This window comes from Triturus cristatus, chromosome 2_1, assembly GCF_964204655.1.
Source record: "Triturus cristatus chromosome 2_1, aTriCri1.1, whole genome shotgun sequence".
Taxonomy (NCBI): Eukaryota; Metazoa; Chordata; class Amphibia; order Caudata; family Salamandridae; genus Triturus; species Triturus cristatus.
In genome coordinates this window covers 799,563,539-799,586,377 of record NC_140581.1, presented here as the reverse complement: position 1 = coordinate 799,586,377, position 22,839 = coordinate 799,563,539, and the positions used below count along the sequence as shown (strand labels likewise).

The 22,839-nt window shown below is 40.5% G+C and overlaps 1 protein-coding gene across 3 annotated transcripts in view; it reads left to right on the top strand.

The window, feature by feature from the left end:
- Positions 1-22,839, top strand: part of LOC146865898 (kelch domain-containing protein 10-like) — a 603,680-nt gene that overhangs the window by 530,978 nt on the left and 49,863 nt on the right. For all 3 annotated transcript variants that reach the window (XM_085640780.1, XM_085640782.1, XM_085640781.1), the window contains one exon: positions 4,977-5,081. In XM_085640780.1, the coding sequence (XP_085496906.1) occupies positions 4,977-5,081 (105 nt within the window). The remainder of the gene's footprint in view (positions 1-4,976; positions 5,082-22,839) is intronic.

Sequence of the window (22,839 nt, the reverse complement as noted above, 5' to 3'; positions counted from 1 at the left end):
TCTAGTGTACACTTATTTGGCCTCTGGGCGTCAGGAGCATCAAGGGAACCAAGGGACTCTTCACAGTTACCCTCACGCATCGCAGGGAGAACCAGGCAGGATTAAGCCAGATTGGGGCCATACAGTGCAGAGCAGCTTTAGACTGCGTCCGCAATCTTCAGCGTCTTGGCCATGCCCCCTTTCAGGGTTTTCTGAGATATAGAGAAGGTTTACACTGACATTGCAAGCTCATGATCTGCCTTTGCTTGTTGTGTTAACCAGAGGCAAGGACTAAATTATTCCAAATGAGACTTTTAAGGCTATTTGCCATGACATGTTGTGTTACATCGAGTATTTCATTGTCAGTAGTGGTAGGTCATTTTGTGCAAGCAATTATCCGGTTTCTCAGTGCAGGTTGAAACCATATTGCTGCAACTAAAGTGGGCACGGACAACAACTGCTAGGCTAGCTCCCACAAAAGCATTTGTAAGTTTCAGTAACCTTGATGTTTGGGAGGGCTGTGCTTTTTTCCTCCCCTGAGATACAGAAGTTTCTCTGTTTATTTGGATTACATCATTAACTGAAGGTTTAGTATCTTTTTTTTTCTTTCTTACATTTGCTGAGCTATTCCCTTCTCTAAATTTTTCAGAAATGTCTTAGTACAAAGTGGCATGATCCACAGTTCAGAATTCTATTTATACAGAAGCACCTTAACTACATTTAGATTGAAATTCTGCATTATAAATGCTACATCTCTGAAATAAATGCCTATCAGAAGAAAATAATTGAAGAGATTTAAGAAAGGGATTGGTCAAAAGTTTAAATTCTGAATTCAGTAACGTAAACACAAAACCACAGAAATTGAACACAGAATTTCATACAGAGAGTGTTATAAATTTCAGCTTGATAAACCAGTACTTAAAGAAAGAACACAATCAGTTGTAAGCATAGGGTATGGATCTTTCCCTGATTACCAACAGCACAAAGAAACCTAAATGTACTTTACAACAATATTATACAATTAATTAACAATTATACGAAATGACAGATTGAAAGAAATTTCATACAAATCACCACCCTGTACCGACTAAATGTTTGAATTACCTGCAAAAAAGAAGTTTGGAAAACAATCGGTATTTAGATAACTGGAAAGCTGGTCAGACTGTATCCTTATTTGTGAGAAAGAAGCTGATGATCAATATTGGATTACAAGATAGTTAGACTGGGCAAGACTCAGAAAGAGGAATACCAAACATCAGGATTCTACTCCCGTAGGTTAATCGCAATATTTGTACATTTCTGACTTTTCTGGAAACTGTAATAGTATTCCTTGAAGTATAAGACAGTCAATTATGTATAGGGGTGCTCCTGCTGGTGAAAAACTCTACTTGAGTAAATTCTGTGGAAATGCACGTTTTATCTATTTCTTCAATAGGAAATTATTTTTTCTGTAGATTAACCCTTTACCCTTTACAGTATGCCCCCATAAAATATGGGTTTGTTCGCTTGCCATTCACATGATTAACAATTACAACATTTCACATGCTTAATATTTATTATGCAATAACATTTGCAAGGCTGGCAGTTGTTTCACTATTGTAAATTAGCTTTACTGTTAAAAAAAAATCCTGTAATATGGATTCACAGAATGAGGATGTAGAATTTATAAGCTCAAATATTTTTTGCTCACCACAGAAATGTAGATATCCACATAAGTCATGTGTTTATGATAACTAATACCAGTTTGTACACTGTGCGGTTCAACTTCTTTCCATTCACCTGCCTGTTCACCAAATGTTCAATAATCTTTAATGTTCGACGTAGAAAAAGAAAAACAAACAACATTTACTGGTGTATCGTGGGAAAAAAATCTGTGACAAGTTGGACTTAGGGTTTCAACAGGAAGTAAGTGGGTTTGGTTAGTTTGTATAGCTGTGTAAAGTGGAAAGGGATATAAAAGTTATAATAGCATGAAAATGTATGCAGCGCACACCACCAGACTGGTCAAAATAAACACAATTAAAATTATATTTTTCCACGCTTTGAAGTTAACAATTACCAAACTATTAACAAATCTCAATTAAAAAAACTTTGAATTCCTTATGTTTACCTCACTTCAAAATATTGCAAATATCTACAAAACAGATAGTGAGTGTCCGTCTTCGGTCGATATTGAAATATTTATGCTAACTTATATTTCACTACACACACCACTCTTCAATTATTCAGTCAATAGACCAAACTTCGATCTGGAAACACTCAAAAGTGCAAAATAGAAAATTCCAAACAAGGCTAAGGAAGAGTACTAAATAGACAAATTTAGAAGAAACTAAGCATGGAGTAGCTTCCAGATAATAACAACATTTGCAAAAATGTAAAATTGGCAGAGCTTTTGATATCAAGAGATAAACTTGGTTTCAGAGAATCTGAAAAACCAAAGGATCACAATGATGACATTAACCTAATGCAACCATACTAGGAACCTCTCTAGGTGCAGGGTGATTATTCCTACACAACTGATTATAGGGGACAGAACAGAGTGATCCAAAAGCTCACTCCACCTGAAGGATAACTGGAGAAGTAATCCAAAGTGTATTTATAAGACAAAAGAAGCACATCCCATATTATTTTCCCTGCTATTAGCCATCTAGAATCAAAGACATTGTTGGATCTTTCAGTGTTTGACAATCTTGTAAATCCAAGCCTATCATGCAAACAATGTCGTACTGCACTGCAGGGATGTCCTTTAATTCTGCTCCATCTCTCCCGCCTTGTACTTACTCTGAGGGGGCAAAGAAGCCATTTCTGAGAACACAGAAGGGAAGGGGAATTGTTAAAGACACACATCACTATGTAGCACCCTTACTAAGACCTGATATGGGTTTGTCTCCTGCATTCAAGTCCTGAAGAGATTAAACAGCATTACTATAGGGTCTCCTGAACTGAACTATCTATCTAAACTAACTGATTTAACATTTAAGATTGTGTGTCATTCTGGAAATACATGTTCTTGTGAATATAAATGGTTTACCCTCAATACACAATCTGAAATGTTAGTCTAAAGTCTAGCACTTCCGCTGCATGATTAGATACCTTGAATAATTATATTCATTTTATTTATACTATGTTTAGAAAACCAAAGCAAGTACATTGTTCAAAGTCTTTAGAAGAAATAGGAGATTTTCTCTCTACAGATGAAGAGTAACTTTAGTTCAATAGAATTAGTCATGAAGCAATGCCCCTTTTGAAGAAAAGTCCATAAAAGCACAGATGGCAATGCATCAACATCAATCAGTTCCAATGAAGAAATTCAGCTGATATTAGGAAGAGGATATTTCAGAGATAACCATAGCACAGTTCAGTCTTCAAACTGAGCAAGAGGCAATCAGACAAAAAACTGCCATTGGAAAGTAAGGATCTTCAAGGTGAGCACCTTGATAAACTAGAATTCAAAGGTGGCAGCCACACTCTAGTCCATGTTTGTTCTTGTTTAGGATGTAATTTTCACTTTGTGGATACCATCTTAGTTTGGGAAAATATTTCAGATACTCACCATTTTGGCATCCATCTTTTATTAAACACAGCATTAATACATGGAATCAATATTTTAGATATACATGTTCTGAATGTCTAAATGTAGTAACAATAAATGTTCCTAAAGGTTATGCCTATCTACCTGGACTGGCCCTCATGCATACAATATTGGTGTGCTTGATAAAGAGAAATTGTGAGTCTTGTGTAAGCATTTGTCTGTTAATTAAAAATACTGTTATATAGTCTTTGACTTTAAACCACTGAAGATTCATGCATGCTGCATAGACAGGTTTCAAGCAGTCAAGCCTAGAATGAGCAAATGCAGCCATCATAATACGTTTTAGAGTGCTGTGAATCAAATAAACTTTATTTGAAGTGTCAGTAAAAATTCTTAATAGTTACGTGCTGCAAATATTCTACCATGCCACTCTCCTTTTCTAATACCACAGTTTAGCTTTTTCTTTAAACATGTTTTAGTCGAGCATTTTCATGTACAGCAACAATATAAATCTACGATCTAATGTGCAATAATATCCAATAATAATGACAGCAGTATATATCAGTGGCTGCTGAGTAAAAGCAAAGCTACTTGGAAAATAAAATAACAAAACTTTTGGTCAACTCTTGCAACCGACCTAAGCTTGTGTGTGCTGTGTGAGTATATGGTTTCATGCTTCGAGATGGCCCTTGCAAGGGGGGGGGGGGGGTAAAATACATCTCCTTTGCCAGAGGTGGGCCACCCAAGTTCAGCATTTAGGCTTCTCTCCTAAATGTGCTTCTATGTGTGCTGTGTCCTCTGTGCTGCTGTTACTGCATGTGTGCACCCTATATTCTCCCTACGCCTCTGCTGCTAGAAAGCTGTCTACAACTTTTTGCCATTGGTCTGCCAGTGACTTTTTGTGTATTCCGTTATAATTCTCCAGGCGCATGGCACGCCCTTCTGCCAATGCCCAACTCTCTACCTCTGCCTTCCATCGACTTTGTTGAGGTCCCTCTCACGATTTCCACCACAGTTCATTTGATACTTTGTCTACCAAAGTAACATTTTATTCATGGGTCATTACATCAGACCTCAATATATTTAACACATAAACTACAGTAGCATGGCTTTTGTATCAGTTTGACTATCTTACATTTTGCTACATATTTAATGTTTTGCACACTAAATAATTAGAATAAAAGGCATGTATCATCAATAGATAAACTCACAATGCTGTTAAATTCAATTGTAACTGTGCAATTTAATTTACAACTGTCTGCAGAGCCAATGGACTGTAAACATACCGACTGCAAAACTAAGGAATTAACATCAGTGCAAAGATTAGTCCTTTATTCAAACAGAGGCATTGTATTGAATTGATATTTAAGAGATTTACTAGTCTACATCCAGAAATGTCTTAATATCATTTTGTTTGAGTGTGTAGAGAAACAGTTTAAAATATTGAACTTGTTTTCCATTTTAGGAGCTACTTGAGATGATGGAAAAACACAAGACGCAAAATGAGGCATGGTTAAAAGCCAGAGCAGATGAGAATGACAAGGAAAGAAAGGAAATATGCAAACAGAGAGTAAGTTCATCTATTTTTATATAGCGCTGGCTAGACTCGTAGGTATCAGAGCGCTTTACATAAGGGAGAACAGAGACAGTACACAGGTGACATACGATAGATACATACATCGATGTACAACACTCAAAATGCAGCGGAGCAAGGGAAAGATCACAGTTAAATCTAGCCAAGCAGAGAGTGGGATCGGTAATAAGGCAGACGATAAAAGTTGTTATTTATTTCATGGAAAGAAGTCTGGGGCTAATTCAAAAAGGCATTTTGTAGTGTGTGAAGTAATATTTTAATAACACTACTTCATGTACCACTAAATGCATCCTCTGAGGTGCAGTTGGAGATTTCCACCTACACCTGTCCTGTATCTTGAGCTCAGTTCACAAATAGCCCAATTAATAACATTTTACGCCTCTTCTACTCTTGATTTCCAGGAGTAAGCCAAGAGTGCTACAAAGTAGTAAGTTAGATGTAATTCACTAGCATTATACACTCATCTGCTCCCATAGTTCTATCACCAAAACAGACTCAAATATGCTGGCCAAGCCTTGGATTAAGTCAGGCACCACACACTGCCAATCATAGGTACTGCAAGGGAATCACATACAAATCAATTGTAGCAGGGAATAACACTACTAGCACAAAGTCCAAACCCTAAAAAATCAAATCAAATAAATGGTCATATTACCTTAGCCATTACAGACACTCATATACACTATCTCATGAAAATCAAAATGTACAATAAATGAAATAAAAGTGTGATAACCGATATACATAAAAATGCACTGTTGAACTTGGCCCGCTCTGCACGGTCGGCCCCAGACTTTTTGCCTTCACCCTCCTGTTTTCTGAACCCATTTTTATTGGCTTTCAGCACTCTCTGCACTTTACCACTGCTAATCAGTGTTAAAGTGCTTGTTTTACACCCAATTGGCACATTTAACTTGCCTTTAAGTCCTTCGTAAAGTGGTTCTACATTTACCCAGGGTCTGTAAATTAAATGCTACTAGTGGGCTTGTGTGTATCATAAATGAGAGTGATCCAGTTAAGGACGTTGGGGACTAGGATCAGTTCATAATTTTTCATAAGAAAGTACCTCCAAGACAATCAATCTAATCTTTCCTTAATTGAAGAAACCTGCATATTTTTTCTCCAAATGTCAATAACTTGACTTATTCTTACTTGAGATATTCTTCAATAGTGTACACTAAGATATATCACACCAAAAGGATTAATCTTCAGTTTAAGGTAATAAACAAGGAGTCATGTTTCTCAATTAGTTGCTTTCTTTAACACTTATAAACAAAATAGACATTGTACATATAACGATTTTCACACATTTAGAAAAGTATATGTTTGTGAACACATTAATTAAGAACAATACATATACAGACCAAGAAGAATGCATCTCATTAGTCACTGAACATATAGAAAGAATTAATCATGGAATATATAGGTAGAAACATACAAATTGACATGTCTAGTGTCCTACACTGTCGGGTAGCTGGGGCAGTGTTCAATTTGAACCCTCTTGTGTGCAGTCCAAACGGTACAACTTGGCCCTATTCTAATGGTGGTCAGAGCATAGATATATATACAGATGAGATCATGAATTTCATCACCGGTAATACGCAACTTAATGCGCAGATTATACACTTAATGATAGCTCCTGGCCACGTTCATAAGTGTGCCGATGCATTTCGACCTTCATGTTGGGCCTGTGGTGTGTTTCAAGAAGGTCTTCCTCGGGGTGTAAACTTTGTGGACACATTAAGGTAGCTAGTTCCTGCTGTTTTTCTCAAGGGGTGTGAATATCCATACGTTTTTCATGGCACTGGAATGGTAGTCCTTAGTAGCGTTAAATATGATTGCAGGTTTGTTGGATTGGACATGCAGTTGCGGTATTTCTTTAACGAAATTAAGCATTCGGTTTTAATTGAATAAGAGCAAGCGCTCATGGAGGAAGGTCCCATGCAGCAAGGTCATGCGCACTCTGGATTCACAGTCAGAGCTGGCTCTCTGACTGTGAATCTAGGCTGCACAGGACTTTTCTAACATTTCTACATGGGACCTTTATTCACCAGTGCATACTCTTAATCATTTAGCACTGAGTGTATTATTTTGTTGAAGAAATACCATGACCCATTCACTGGGTAAAACATGTATTACCTTAGTCTCTGGAACCAATTGCAAACAGACTCAATTGGCGCAATTATGTTTAGAATATGAAAGAAAACAAATTCCTTAATATAGAAAATATTGTTTCATAAAAAGTATTTTGCATTCTATGTTTTTTAAATGTCTAAATTTATGATCTTTTTATAATTTGTATCAATTTGGCAAATGTATCTTTCTTGTACTCACTTCATATACTTCTAAGTTGAAGGTCTTACACCTAGTTAGATGCATTTTCTTCAATGAAGAGAACTTCCTACTCAGAATTGGGAATTACAGGAAAGAGGCATCTAGTCAATCCCAGTTGAAAATAACAAATATGTAGATTGTAAATTATAATTTTTTAAACATGACTCATTTTACAACCAAACCTAATCTTCAGACAATCAAACACACACACACACATTGTATGTCTAAAACACAAAACCCATGAGCAGATACACAGTGGCACAACACAAGTGCAGAATTGAAGGGGTTATCTATCACCATCTTGTGGCACAATGGAAAGAGATAAGGGGCTGGGTGTGGACTTTATTTACTTGTTTTCAATAGTAATGTTTGTCTGGTGTGTTTTATTTCCCTCAGGTGATGCCTGGTTCTCTTCTCTTTGGAATTCATACATTTACATAGCATAGACCAAAATCTCTACCTACAGACTGAAGAATAATGTTTGGGTGAGGTACACCTAAAATATTCCCAGAATGCAATTAGTAGTAGCGTTATACTTGCATTTTGAGTTATACTTGTCCTCATCCCCTCAAGCAAAAAGATGGGGTTACAAATTTCTACTACTAGGTTAAATTCTCTCCCAGAATTAGTAAATTGCATCTAGGCAGAGATTTACAGCAAGCTGTGGAGTTCTCCACATGTAGATTTACCTTTGTGATTTGGCCCCAAATGTAAGCCAGGACTACTCCTATAATTCAGAATTAAGCCAGGTGTACTACCAAAGTAAGTCACTTCTAATCATAAGGAAATTATTGTGAATTTGGTCCTCTCTTTCTATGTTTACTAAAGTATTTACTTTGCACGTTTTGAGGGTATATCTTTACATGTATGCAGAAAGGTTGTACATTTTGAAATGGAAGAAATTGTTTATTATAGACCCATGCACTTACAAACCATAAGGTCTGGAATGTGTTCCATTAATGATTCTGCTTTCAATTATAAGATAACAGGATGTACATAACTGGGGCAGGCAATGGCTAAAGATTAAATAAATACAATGGATTCATAGGTATTGGTGCAACATACCAGTGATGTAAGATAAGTAGGAATGGTCTACAGGGTTCACTTCAAGGCAATGGTGTAAAGCAAAACTTTTGCCCCTCCTGCAGAATGTGGTGAGGGGCCCTTGTGTCTCTCCTACCTCTCAGATGTTCCTAGGCTTTGGGCTGAATGGGGGCCCCTGGTAGAATTGGGAACTTCTTGAAGGGTTGGGGCCCCCTCCACTGTAGTTGTTGCAGGGACCTCCAATATAGCCCTGCTACCCTGCTGCAAAGGCAGAAAGTTTGAGTTATTCAAATATCTTTACCTGTCATGCTAATTTAATTGTGAAAGTGAGCGAAAGAATGATGATGGATACAACCCAGATCTGTGACTGAGGATGAGTGTCTGAAACGTTACAGCACTCTGTCCATCATCTTCATGTGTTTGCAAAGTAAATCTACCCCATGCCTCGTTTAAATACATAGAAGACACAAAACATGTAATATATATATATATATATATTCCTCCACCTGCGGTCTTGTTGTTTGCCGCCGCACTCCTAATCGAAGGCCACGTCGTCTTTACGGATCCAACAAGAAACGGGCGTGTACGTTTGCCAATAGTCCTTCAACAACAAAGGATGATGAAGCTCAGTGTGGTTTCTCCCAAAATGTTATCAATGTCAGGCCACCTTCGTATTTTTTTCGTGGTTTCTCCAAATCTTTTATTAATGTCAGGCCACCATTGAACTTGTTTCAGCTACAACCAGCTTTGCTCACCAATACCGCAGCGTCATTACATATAGTCTTTTAACAGTTTTAATTGTGACTTGAAATCCCAAACAGTGAAAACAGACTGGTAGTTCTTAATTCCGTTCACTTGTTTTGGATATTAAAATTCTTTGACAAACAATGACCAAATATTTTTCTCAATCACCTCCAAATTAATTAACTACTCCGTGATTAAACAGATCATTTGATTATACATTCCATTTCATTCCTATAGTACTGCCTTCTCATGATGTATGCACTGGCAACTTTTGCACTCGTCTTTTGCAATACTCTTTAGCAGTTCATTGAAGCAATATTATCGGTTAAAACCAAATGGAACCAATTACTACCATTAAACCCTGGTGGGTGTTACAATCACCTTCTAGTGTCAATGTTTTCATGTGATTGCGCCCAAGTGGGCATATAGGTAAAAGGAGGGATAAGAAAACAAAAGAAAGAATGTGTTCTCTCTTATCTCAGGACATTCCACCAGTCTGATAAAGTGCATCATACTTGTGCTCAGTGCTAAATTAAAATCCTACTTATCTATTTTAAAACCAATTTCCAAGGTACGAGAGGTTTGTTCTAACATTGTATTATGACTGCAGCGTAATTTATAGATGTCAAAGTAAACAATTGGCTACCCAAGCAGACAGCACACAAATAAGAGCCACAAAATTAAGTCCAAATTTCAGTCCTGAATATTTTCTTCTTGTTTTTATTCCAAGTTTGCAAGATAACGTTCCATGATATTCATCTTCTTAACAGAGTGGGTTCAAGTCACATATCTTGCCAACACGTGTTTCGTCCATCCGGCTGTAGCCATGGACTTCATCAGGGCAAAACAAAACAAAAGTTCAAGAGCATCTCAGTTTTTCAAAATTGGGTCAGAAGGCTTCCATTGAGGTCCTAAAATCTTAAACCATGTCCACTCATCTGTCAGAAGCATGTAGTTCCAAAGTCAATACATTAACGGGAAGCCCGTCCGCCGCTTTTCCGCCCAGTCGACAAGTCGACCGGGCGGAAAAGGGTTGAATATGGTGGCGGTGTCTGCTAGACACCGCCATCCATATTACAATTGCAGCGGGAAGCAGACTTTCCGTGGCGGCAATGAGTCATGTGGATTCCAGGATGTTGAGGGGCACATGGGGGGGTACCATACATTTGCATGGACGACGTGGCAGGCACCGCGCAGTGCCCGCCACATTGTTCATGCAAATGCACAATGTGCTGCCATAGCATTGCGGCGGGCGGTGCTGTATGCACCACCCGCCACAATGATGTGGATGGGGTATGCCACCGCCACCATGGCGGTAGCATCCTAATTGCCGGTGAGGGACCACTGCACCACTGGCAGCCGGTCTCAGCACCGCTAGGGTGGCCAGCCTAATAGGCCCCTTAGAGAGGTTGACAGATAGGTCTAAATTTCTCAGAAAAAAATCAAAGGTATTCAAGGAGGTTTGCAGGTCATTGGCCATTCAGGACAGCGTTATCCATGTAAAGTAATACTGGTAAAGGCCAGGAGCCAATAGATGGACAGTCCACTTTGGCCTTTTCCAACCCATTTATGTATAAAGAAAACATAAAAGGGGCGAGAATACATCCCATCACATCCCGTGGCTTGTTTTAAAACTATTCATACATGCAGAGTTGTTTGAGAATATTACTGTGGTGGCAGTTTCAGCATGGAGATCATCTAAAAAAAAAACATGTTAGGGTCCAAATCTAAACTCAAAAGGATCTTCCACGATTACCCCGATCAAACACAGCCAAAAGGTGCAGGAGGGCCAGGTGTATTATTTCAGAATGGTCAATCGTATATTTGATAATCACCAGATAAAGATTTAGACACTGATCTATGGTAGATCTACCTATTTGAAAGCCTTATTGGGAATCAGAAATAATATTATCATCAGCCCAAATTTGCCTTCTTTCCAATAACACCTGCGCTAGGACATAAACAACCAAGTTCAAAAGTGATTTCGGCCTAGAACACTCAGGTTATTCTCTGCTCCCCTTTTTAAAATTTAACTCAGTCACTGATGATGATCAAGAGGGCGGTGGGACTTCCCTTACCGCAGCATTTAAAAATCAGGGTCAATAATGGTGCCCAGAGATCCAAGTATAAAACAAATAAATCAGGCAGTGTGCCATCAGGACCTGGAGCCTTCTGCCTACTGAGACTCTTAATGCCCTGTATGGTTTCTTCCAAAGTAATAACAAGGCTTGATTTCTCCTGCTCTACCATTTCCAACTCAACCGTGACAGTCTGCACAGTACATTTATAAATACCCTTAAAGTGAGTCACCAAATGCTGGGCAGGAATATGATGGCATAGGCTAGGGGCATTCTCCTGGGCAAAACAGTGCTTGTTGATGGTGCACCAGAAAGCTCAGCAATTATTACCCAAACTGACTTGTACCAACTCCTCCCATGCCCTTTCCCTTTATATCCCTTTCCTCTTATTTAATTCCTCCTTATACGTACGCCTTCAAGAGGAAACCTAGGACCTATCCCTCTGTGTTATTTTAAGCACACTTTTTAGATTTTGTAAAGCCCTTGAGCAGCTAGAATCAATAAAAGCATATGGTCAGGGGTAGATAGATCTAAGCAGGTTTCTAATTAATTGGCATAGCAAAGGAGTAGTGTGTTTACCAAATGTTCCGGTACCACCATTTCCCATCTAAGTTGTCTGACCTGGCTGTGTTTCTGAGGAACTATATGTCCCTTAAAGTGCTCTTTAAAGATGTACTTGGCCCCTTCAATGTTAAAATTAACAGATTATGGTCGCTAAATGGTTGACAAGAGATACTAAAATTAACAATCGTAGGAAGTTACAAGGCTGATACAAAAATATAATCAATAAAGGAGGCGCAGTCCCTCCCTATATAAGTTGGAAACCAACTCTTGGAGTGAGATTCTGTCTGCTTATCCATTGTAAATTCAAGGTTAAAATCATTTTATATCATCATTTACTAAGTCTCCTCTTTGGTGTGTTCCAGGTGTAGCCCTGGTGTCAGAAAGCATCTCTGTGGTGCAATCAAAGCCTCATGTGGAATAATGCGTATATGTATGTTAACTTCACAAAAATGTGTATTAAAATCTCCAGCAACAATTAAATTCATCTGCCCCCTCCGATGCTTGACTATTGAGCGGATATACACATTCAGACTATGGGCGCTAGATGTGACCTACAGCCATGTTTTTGCATTATAAAAGTTTAATAAGTAGACTACTAAAGATCCAGCAAATATAATCTTGAGGGCTTGTATAGTAGGAAGTGATATGTAAATAATCATTCCCCCTTTAGCCCTTCCAACCAGTGAATGAATGTCTGGGGTAATTAATGTTTTATAGCTCTCTAAATGAACAGCATTAGTTGTCTCCCATGTGTCTCGTAAACATATCGGTTGGAAACGTTTGTTCAGGTCCGAGAATTTGGAGGAAATCCCTGCTATGTTCCAGTTTATCAAAAGAATATTGTTACTGGTAACATGTGAGGATTCCCTACAAGGATAGATACAATGACTCATTGGGCTATGACAGAGGTGGGTAAATCTCCCATCAATCATAGGAATCCAACTGGCTCAAAGGGGCAAACTTCTTATGAGACACCACATGGGGAGGAGGAGGTTGTAAGCGAGGATGACCTAATCTCTGGGTGTTAACCAAGGACCAGGGCATTGAGCAAACTGATCTGGGTCTGTAGAAAAAAGCCCAGGGGTAGAACCTGAATGTTAAAATTCAATGAGCACCTACAGGAACTTGCTACAGCAAGTACCTCTCTGCCGCATTTGCACGGTTGAAATTGATGACTATGTAATCGCCCCCATTGATTAATTGTCCTTCCCCATCCATCTAACCCTCTGAGCCATGTCAATACAGTAAAAAAAAATGGCTGGACCTAAATTAAAATTTAAAACCAACCAGTGAGTCACTTTGTTTTTCAACTGATTATATGATTCCTGAATGTTACCAGTCAAAGGCAGGACTTTGCCAAGGATTGCGACATAAGGAAGTACTTCGGGGGAAGGTCAATAATGATGCCCCTAGATGAACTAGGCTGCTGGACTTGTCTGTTCGGTGATTGATTAAACATAGGGCCCAGGAGTGCTACCTCAGTAGTCTCTCTGTCAGTAACTCCACTGTGTGAACGACTCAGCAGGATATCGCGTGTGGAAAGTCAGCCTTTGTTTGTTTGTTTGTTTTAGGAATAACCTTATCGCTAAGCATGGATAAAAGCAATCTCTTCTGTATGGTTATGTCTACTAAAGGACCGTTGTCAAATAGTGTTAAGCGTAACTGCGTAACAGCCTGTGGTGATACACCCCTTAAACTCAAGAGGTCTTACTCAGTGTTTTTTCAACGTGATTGAAGGGTACAAAATAGGCCCCTAATTTGAAGTTCTAGCTTTGAATAAAAAATATCCATATAAGACTGTATTTTATTGTCAATAAAGGCCTCCATAGACTTGTTAACATAATTGTCCTATTATTGGGATGGTGAGCCATGACCTCCGGCAAGATCCGTCCCTTCTTTTTTTTCTGCTTCCTTAATGGGGGGAGAGGGTCACCCACATGGTCTGATCCGTTGTCCATCAAGAGTGATCTTTCTGTACCTGAAGATACTGCTGTATTGTCAATCTGGGCCTGGATGGAAATTGTATTTGAAATGGACCGGTCACCCTGTGTCGAGTCTCCCTCTGGAGCCACAGCCTCAGAGCCTACTCCCCCCATCATGGGCCAACTCGTCCTCCGCATTTGTAATTTTCTTCTCCAGTGCACCCATGGTTGATGATAAAAAAGGATAGGATACTTGATTTCTACTGTAGGGGTTTGGAGGCAGCTGGCTCAAAAGCATGGCCATTGGCCTTACGATTCCCCACCTGTTGGCTCTGCTGGGGTAGGGAATAATGACAGAATGCTCAGTTCTTCCCAGAGATATCTTATCTTGCAGGTGGGGCAGACAAGCAGGTGCACTGGACGGTGATCATCCCAATTGTTCAGGCAGGTTGATAATCTCAAAAAACATAGTGAGAAAGAAAAGTCAAAAGAATCCTTACCACAGGCCCACTTCACCTTCAACTTACGGGGTGCAGAGTGCCGTCCTAGAAAGAAAATGACCCCGAGTGGGGGTGCGGTCTCCTCTTGCCCCTGTTGGGCCTGCCGTTTGGGCTGGCTGCGCATGTGTGTGGCCCGCACACATCCCAAGGCACAGGACTCCCAATGTGCTTAAGAGCGCTGGGCAAAGATGTTGGTGATGATGCTGGACTCCGCCTATCCCTGTAGAGTTATGGGACAGGTAGTCCCTCCAAAGTGCAAGATTTTGTTGGGGTATATAACACTGTGTACAACTAGCTTATTTATTTGTGTATTTTGTAAAGCGCACAGCTGCCCCAACGGGGCGTCCCGGCGCTAGAAACTCAGAAAAACAGAGAGCAAAGGATATAGCAAGCCTGATTTAAGAAGAAAAGAGATGTGTCTTCAGGGATTTACGGAATGCTGATTCAGTTTGGCAGGTGCGTAAGGCAAGCGGAAGCTTGTTCCAACACTGAGTGGCACGGACCTCAAAGGTTTTTCCACCTGCTCGCGCTCGTTTGAATCGTGGGGTGTCCAGGAAGAATAGGGAATTGGAACGTAATGTCCTTGAGTTGACATCCGGTCGCAAGGTGTTTTTCAAATGGGCTGACCCATTGCCTTTAGACGCTCGAAAGGCCAGCGTCATGGCTTTGAAAACACATCTTTTGGCAATGGGTAGCCAATGCAGTTTACGGAGGTGAGGGGACATATGGTGTCTAGCGGGGACTTTCTCCGCCAGCCGTGCGGCGGCGTTTTGGACCGTCTGAAGTTTATGACAAAGGCCTGCTGTGATACCAAGATAGAGGGCATTGGCGTAGTCAAGATGGGATGTTATCAATGCCTGGATCACCGTTTTACGGCAGTCCGCTGGTAAGTAATTGATAAGCCGTTTAATGGTCCTGATCTTTGCGAAGCAGGAGGCTGCTACAGTTTGTACCTGGGTGTTAAAACTGAGGTGGCTGTCCCAACGCACTCCTAGGTTTCTAACCGAGTCTTTGGGGATGGGGGCTAGGCTTAAATCGACTGGCCACCATAGGCTGGGATCCAGGGGGGATGGGGAGTTGAAGAACAAAATCTCCGTTTTACCTGCATTGAGTCGGAGGGAGTTGGCATCCATCCAATTAGAAATGTCTCGAAGGCAGGATTTCAGCGGATCGAAAGCAGAGGCGGAAGGGGTATTGAAAGTGAAGAGTAGCTGAATATCATCGGCATAGGAGGTGGATTTAATCCCAGTCTGGGCGATCAGCTTGGCCAAGGGGGTGAAATAAGCTTAGATACTGCTGGATACATAATTGCTATGTCTGTTTCTGAGTGAATGTGCAAGTGCCTTTATTGCTGACTGACTGGGTGTGTGAGTGGCTCTATGTATTTGTAAATAGATATGTGAGTCACAGAATGCGTGGGAGACTGGATGTATAACTGGGCATATGGGTTTGTAAGCGTGCATGTAATCACTGAAACCTCAAAGTACATATCTTACCTTTTAGGCACACAGCACCCTGCCCTATGGCCTTCCTACAGCCTACCTTAGGGATGACTTATATGTAGGGAAAGGGGAGTTTAATGCTTGATAAGGAGTTTTAAATGCCAATACGGCCTGGCAGTGAAACTGCATACACATGCTCTGCAGTAGCGGGCTTGAGACATCCCACTACTATTATTTAAATTACAGACCCCGGGCATAGGTAGAGGGCTGAACTATGGACTCACAAATAAATTAAATATAGCAATTGAGGATAAGTCACTGAAACCATATTTAGGGGACAAGAACATTCCCTTTACCACTCTTTACTGCTAGCAAACGTGTCAGTCTCCTAATTGTAACTGACTGTCTCTGTATGTCACTTGATTTGTTAGTTAATGTTTCATTGTGCAAATGGTTATATAACTGACTGTATACATGCATATATCAGTTACTGTACTACTGGGTGACTACTTGCATCAGTATTTGACTACATATGCACCTGAGTATATCAGTGCCTCCTTCGATATGTGTCTGGCTATGCAAGTAACCTATACACTCTCTTTCACTTTACATGCACTCATAACTCAGGATATACATATACTTTTTAAAAGACTAAAGTTATTAACATATCTGTTAAATCTCTATGCTGCTCTCCAATTTTTAAGTCAGTATCACTTGAAATCTTTTCTGAGGCAAATGGTCAAACCTACAGAACAAGAATAGTACATCACTTTCATTACAATAGAATCAATAATGGCAATCTTTCCCACTATTTTTTCAATGATACTGATGTACTTATCAAAACCTAACCTTTCTTTAATTTTTCAATGGTCAGGTTTTTTTTAACTCTTTCTTAGTCTCTCGTTCAGAAGCCCAATCTGGTAGTGTTTGAGGGTGGATTCTAAAATCTGCTGCGATTCTCACCACGACCCCATGTATCTTCCCGGCGTATTCAACAATTTATACGGGAGTCCGTTTAAGCATTGAACATTGCACTGTTATTACTTTGCGTCTACATTTTACTTTATGAGATAGTACTGAATTAGAGGATAAGAACTCCATAATGATCAATGTGTCTAAACCACTCACTTTTTAAATTTAAAATTACAGTCTCTTTGGGACCCTTCCCCCTACACTATATTAGCTCAGTTTCAATAGCAACCACCTTTGGAACACTCACTTGGACTGGTAGGTCAAAAGTTCCCAATAATTTCTGTTAGCAGCTTATTATCTTCAAATCCAAAAATGGCCGGTGTGGTTGACTATTTTGAAATATAAACCTATCCAAAATAGCATTACTTAAAAAAAGAAAATCCAGGGTCAATCACAGATCTAATTACTTTTTGCTTAAAATCAATAACTAATTTTAATTACCTGTAAATTTACATCATCCAACCAAATGTGTTCTTTATTAAATTAGGTGCTGTCCTCCATTTTAACTGCCTTTCATTTTGAAAACTGTCTCATTCAGCTCCAGCTTTCTTCTGTGTGCTACTCCTCCTTGCCTTTAAAATTCTTAGAGTGTGGATTGTCGGTCATAGCTTTGTTTTGTGGGCCAGAGAGCGTGCTAGAAAGAGTGGCATTGTTGGGGACTTGGGTTTGCCTAATGTGGATATTACTTGGGTTGGCCACAGAGAGTTAAAATGGCATAAATTACCACCTTTGATTGAAAGCATTGCGCATTGCCAACATCCAGACCTCATGATTATGCGCTGCGATGTCAATGGCCTAGGCACACTTACTGCCGTAGGACTGGAAATCCTAATTAAGGCTACCTTTGGTAAATTAATGACACTTTTCCCTCGCACTGCTGTGGTTTTCTCCAACATTTGCTAAATGCAGAAATCGAAGTAGTCAAACATATTCTGTTCACAGACAGACAAAGTCAGGAATCATGTCAATAAAACTTTTTCTGCATTCCTCAGAGACCATAATATGGACTCTATATACCACAACAATTTATGCTTTGACATAGAAGTGATGAAGTTTTATTCACGGAGAAAGACATGGAGTTCATCAACATCCTAAAAGACTGCATCCTGTTGTATGTGTAGTTATCATCTACACACATTAAACACAAACACTCTTCTCGGAGCCACTCCTTTTCCCCAACACTAGTTCATTTTCTTTTTAAATCCCTTTATTAATTTCTTATTTGAATTTGTGAATCTGTTGCAAATCCACAAACCAAAAGCACACATTCAATACACAGCTGCACAAACAGGATTTACAACTTTGTGAGAGACTCGGGCATCTGTCAATGGTTGTTTGACTGGGTGTGTGAGTGCCTGAGTATGTATCTCAGTCAGTATGTGTGTGTCTAAGTGGGTCTATGAGTGGGTGCATGAGTGTCTCACTGAGTCTGTGAATGAGTGTGAGAGTTCCTGACTGGGCCTGTGATTGGATATAAGATTAAATGGGTCTGTGAGTGGGAACTTGAGGGTCTAAATGGGTCTGTGAATGGGTGCTTGAGCATCTGAGTGGGTCTGTGAGTGGGTGTGAGTCTTTAAGTGGGTACGTAAATGGGTGTAAGAGTGTCTGAGTGGGTCTCTGAGTTGGTACATGAGTGTCTCAGTGGCTCTGTAAGTGGGTGTGAGGGTGTCTGAGTATCTGAGTGTGTCTTCCAGGGGGTGTGTCAGTGTCTAAAAGAGTGAGTAAGTAGCTGCATCAGTGTCTCAGTTGTCTGTGAGTGAGTGCATGAGTATCTGACTGGGTATGAGTCAGTGCACAAGTATCTCAGTGGGTCTCTGAGTGGGTGTGAGCATTTATGAGTGAGTCTGTGAATGTCTGCATGAGTGTCTGAGTGGGTCTGTAAGTGGGTGTAAGAGTATCTAAGTAGATTTGTGGCAGGGTGCATGAGTGTCTGAGTGGGTCTGTGACTGATTATGTGAGTGTCTGAGTAGGTGTTTGAGTGAGTGCATGAGTGTCCAAATGGGTCCGTGAGTGGTTGTGAGAGTGTCTGAGTGGGTCTTTGAGTGGGTGTGTGAGTGTCTGTGTGTGTCTCTCAGTGGGTGTGAGAGTGTCTGTCAGCTTGAGAGTGGGTGTGAGAGTGTCTGAGTAGGTCTTTGAGTGTGTGTGTGTCTGTATGGGTCTGTGACTGGGTGTGTGAGTTTCTGAGTAGGTGTTTGAGTGGGTGCATGAGTGTCTGAGTGGGCCTGTAAATGGGTGTGTGAGTGCCCGAGAGGGTGTGTTAGTGGGTATGAGAGTGTCTGAGTGTCTGAGTGGGGGTCTGAGTGGGTGTTTGAGTAGGTGTGTGAGTGGGTATAAGATTGAGTGGGTGTGTGAGTGTTTGAGTGGGTCTCTGAGTGGGTGTATGAGTGTCTGAGTGTGTGTATGAGTGGGTGCATAAGTAACTGAGTGGGTCTGTGAGTAGATGTAAGAGTGTCTGAGTGGGTCTGTGAGTGGGTAGGTGTGTCTGTGCATCTGCCAGTGAGTGTGAGAGTATCTGAGTGGGCTTGGGAGTGGGTGCATGAGTGTGCATGTGTGTCTGAGTGGGTCTGTGAGTAGGTGCATGGGTGTCTGAGTAGGTATGTGAGTGAGTGCATGCATATTTGAGTAGGTATGTGTGTAGGTGCATAAGTGTTTGAATGGGTCTGTGTGGGTGTGAGAGTGTCTGAGTGGGTTAGTGGGTGGGTGTGTGAGTGTCTGTGTGTGTCTGCCAGTGAGTGTGAGAGTGTCTAAGTGAGTGTCTGAGTGAGTTGAGAGTGGGTGCACCAGTGTCTGAGTAGGTGTGTGCATGAGTATGTGAGTGTTTGAGTGGGTCCATGAGTGGGTATGTGAGTGAGTGCATTAGTGTCTGAGTGGATCTGTGAGTAGATGTGAGTGACTGAGCAGGTGAATGAGTGGGTATGTGACTATCTGAGTGGGTCTATGAGTGAGTTTATGAGTGTCTGAGTAGGTGTGTGAAGGGGTGCATGTTTGAGTGGGTCTGTGAGTGTTTGTGAGAGTGTGTAAGTGGGTCTGTGAGTGGGTGTGTGAGTGTCTGTATGGATCAATCTATGGGTGTGTGAGTATCTATGTAGGCATGAGAGTGGGTGAATCAGTGTCTGAGTTGGTGTGTGAGTGGGCGCATGAGTGTCTGAGTAGATCTGTGACTTGGTGCATCAGTGTCTCAGTGGGTCTGTGAGTAGGTGTTGCAGTGTCTCAGTGGGTATATGAGTGGGTGCATGAGGGTCTGGGTAGGTCTGTGAGTGGGTGCATAAGTGTTTGAGTGGGTCTGTGTGTGTGTGTGTGAGTGCCAAAGTAGGTCTGTCAGTGGGTTTGATAATGTCTGAGTAGGTTTGTGAATGGGTGCATTAGTCTCTGAGTGAGCGTCTGATTGTATATTTTTTATTTTTTAGTAGGATTCATGAATCCACCGCAGTTGTACTTGGGGACTGCACTGAGCTTCACAGAGGATTCACAAATTCTCACGAGTGAAAAATTTGTGTTTGGGGACATTTTCTTCACATTAGGGGTCACTTATATGACACCCATGGGGTCAGGATACCCCTATCCTGACCCCTTCTATGACATTTCTCTCCAAATTTCACACCATAGGGCCATTCACCAATATATAAAATGGTGGCATCGCTGCACTTCCACAAAGTTGCGTATGTCACCGCGGATCCACAAAGATGTGCATGTGGATAAAAAAATATTTTGGGGACATATTCATCCCATCAAGTGCCCCTCACCGACTCCTAAATTGCACCCAGAGGATCAAGAAACCTATACACCGACCCCATCCACTACATTATATAAGATTTTTTGCTGCTGGGGACTGTTCTCTGATCTCTAAAATGGTGGCAGCAACTTTCTTCTCAGGTTGTGGGCAGTCAATCATGGCATTGCTTTTGCTGTGTGGATTCGCAAACCACAGCAAAGGATTCATGAATGACCCGCATCCCTAGATATTGACATTTATTTTTCCTTTACTATCTCAAAACTACTATACAGATTTGCACCAAAACACAAAAAGCAGGCTTTCTGAACCAAGATCTAGCGTTCTGCAAAATTTGCTGCAATTCTTTTGTGACTAAAATCTCTAATAGAAATAACATGGGAAACACATGTTATTTGACCCCCCCTTTTCTCTGCCCCCGCTTGACAGATCACCCCTAAATTTTCCATGCACAACTAGAAACAGTAGGGCACCTTTTTTGGCTCGTTTGTGAAGATTCATTAAACAGAGCCAAAGTAATAAGCACGTAAAAAAATGCTTTCCCTATGGAAACTAGGTCCTAACTATAACTAGCTACTGGAGGCCACTAGTAGGTAATATATATATAGATTGCTAAGCGGTCTTCAGTGGCCATGCCCCCTTTCTTCACCACTTTGCAAACGCAGCTCTTGGTGCACTGCTGGTTGGGGGATGAAGTCCACTTTACTCCTAAGGGACCTTGGAGGCCAAGAAGCCCTCCTGGCACTTTCTGTAAGTCCTAGCAGGATTCCTAAGAGCTGGTCGGAAGCCCAGCCCCATTTTTACTCCACTCTGCAAACACAACTACTACTTAAAATACCATGGAAATTCAATGACAAAAACAAATGTTACAGAGATGTTATAGTTAGTAATTAGCCTTAAAAAACCTTAGTTATTCACAAAAAAACAAAGGTTACAGGAACGGTTTAGTTAGGAAATAAATTTTAAAAAACTTCGAAATTCATTGAGAAAAACAAAGGTTACAGGGACATTATAACACTCCTGTAACCTTTGTTTTTTTCAGTGAATATATATCTTGTGGGTTGTATCAACAGATAATGTATGAAATTGAATAAAACCCTAATAGAACAACATTCCAAAATGATTGCCATATTTGCTTTATGTTCACAAGATCTAATGTGCCGTTGTCTATTTTTATGGCAGTTGTCATGATTTCAACACATTCCTCCATAGTTTATATTGTAGAGAATATGTGATTGTATTGACATTGAAGAAGGCATCGTGCCGATACGCGCCTGTCACTGTATGAGTGATGTAATATGTGAGGTCATAAGCAGTGCTTTGCAGGGGTATCAGTTTTAATGAGCTCAGGAAACTGAATTTCACTGGTAATGTACAAGTGGAATCTGAGCCTAATTATAATATCCCTGTAACTTTGTTTTTTTCAGTGACTTTCTATGGGTTTTTTAAAATCTAATTCCTAACTATCACATCCCTGTAACCTTTATATTTCTCAGTGAATTTCCATGTTTTTTTTAAACATTATTTCCTAATTACAACACACCCTGTAACCTTTGGGTTTTTCACTGAATTTCTAAGGTTTTAAAAAAAACTTTCCTAACTCTAACCTGTATACTTTTGAGAGTGGTGTGTGAGTAGTTGTAAGGGTCTGATAGTGGGTGTGTGAATGATTTTGTGGGTGTGGGTGTGTGAGTGCATGTGTGAGTGCCTGTATGGGCCAGTGAGTGTATGTGTGAATAACTGTTTCGATCTGTGAGTGGATGTGAGAGTACCAGAATGGGTGTTTGAGTGGGTGTCTGAGTGTCTGTATAGGTGTATCAGTATCTGTGTGACTGACTGCACCAGAATGGAACATAACCTGCCTCTTTACCCAACAAGAGCTCACAGCTTTGCACAAAATGTCTACTGTTTAATTAGTAAGTGTTACCTCATTGAGTAAATGTCTAGTGCTAGAACTTTAGAGCACTACAGCTGCATAATGGACCACGAGGAAATTTTCTCCAGTGACATTGTGTGCATTTTGGTAATGTGACTGTCCCTCGAGCATCTTCATCCAGAAATCTGTGATTATATGAAACCTCCTATACTGAATACAACAAGACTATAAAGAGGTGAACCCCCACCAAACAAGTGTACTTCAAGTATGTGCTTCATTGTTTGGTGGGATGTCCTCATATTCATCAGCATCAAGAAGGTGTCAATAAAATCAGCAGGAATCACAGTGGGGGTCTGTTTGGTATGGTATGCCTGGTGAAAGGCAGAAAGACCTATGCAATATAATTAAGGTAGATGGGGTGAGGCCAAACAGTCGGAGCTTCAGGTGATTTGAATGCTGGTAGTCATTTAAATAGAGAACCATGGACTCTGCTCTCACCAGGAGAGGCAAAGAAAGAACCCACTCATCACA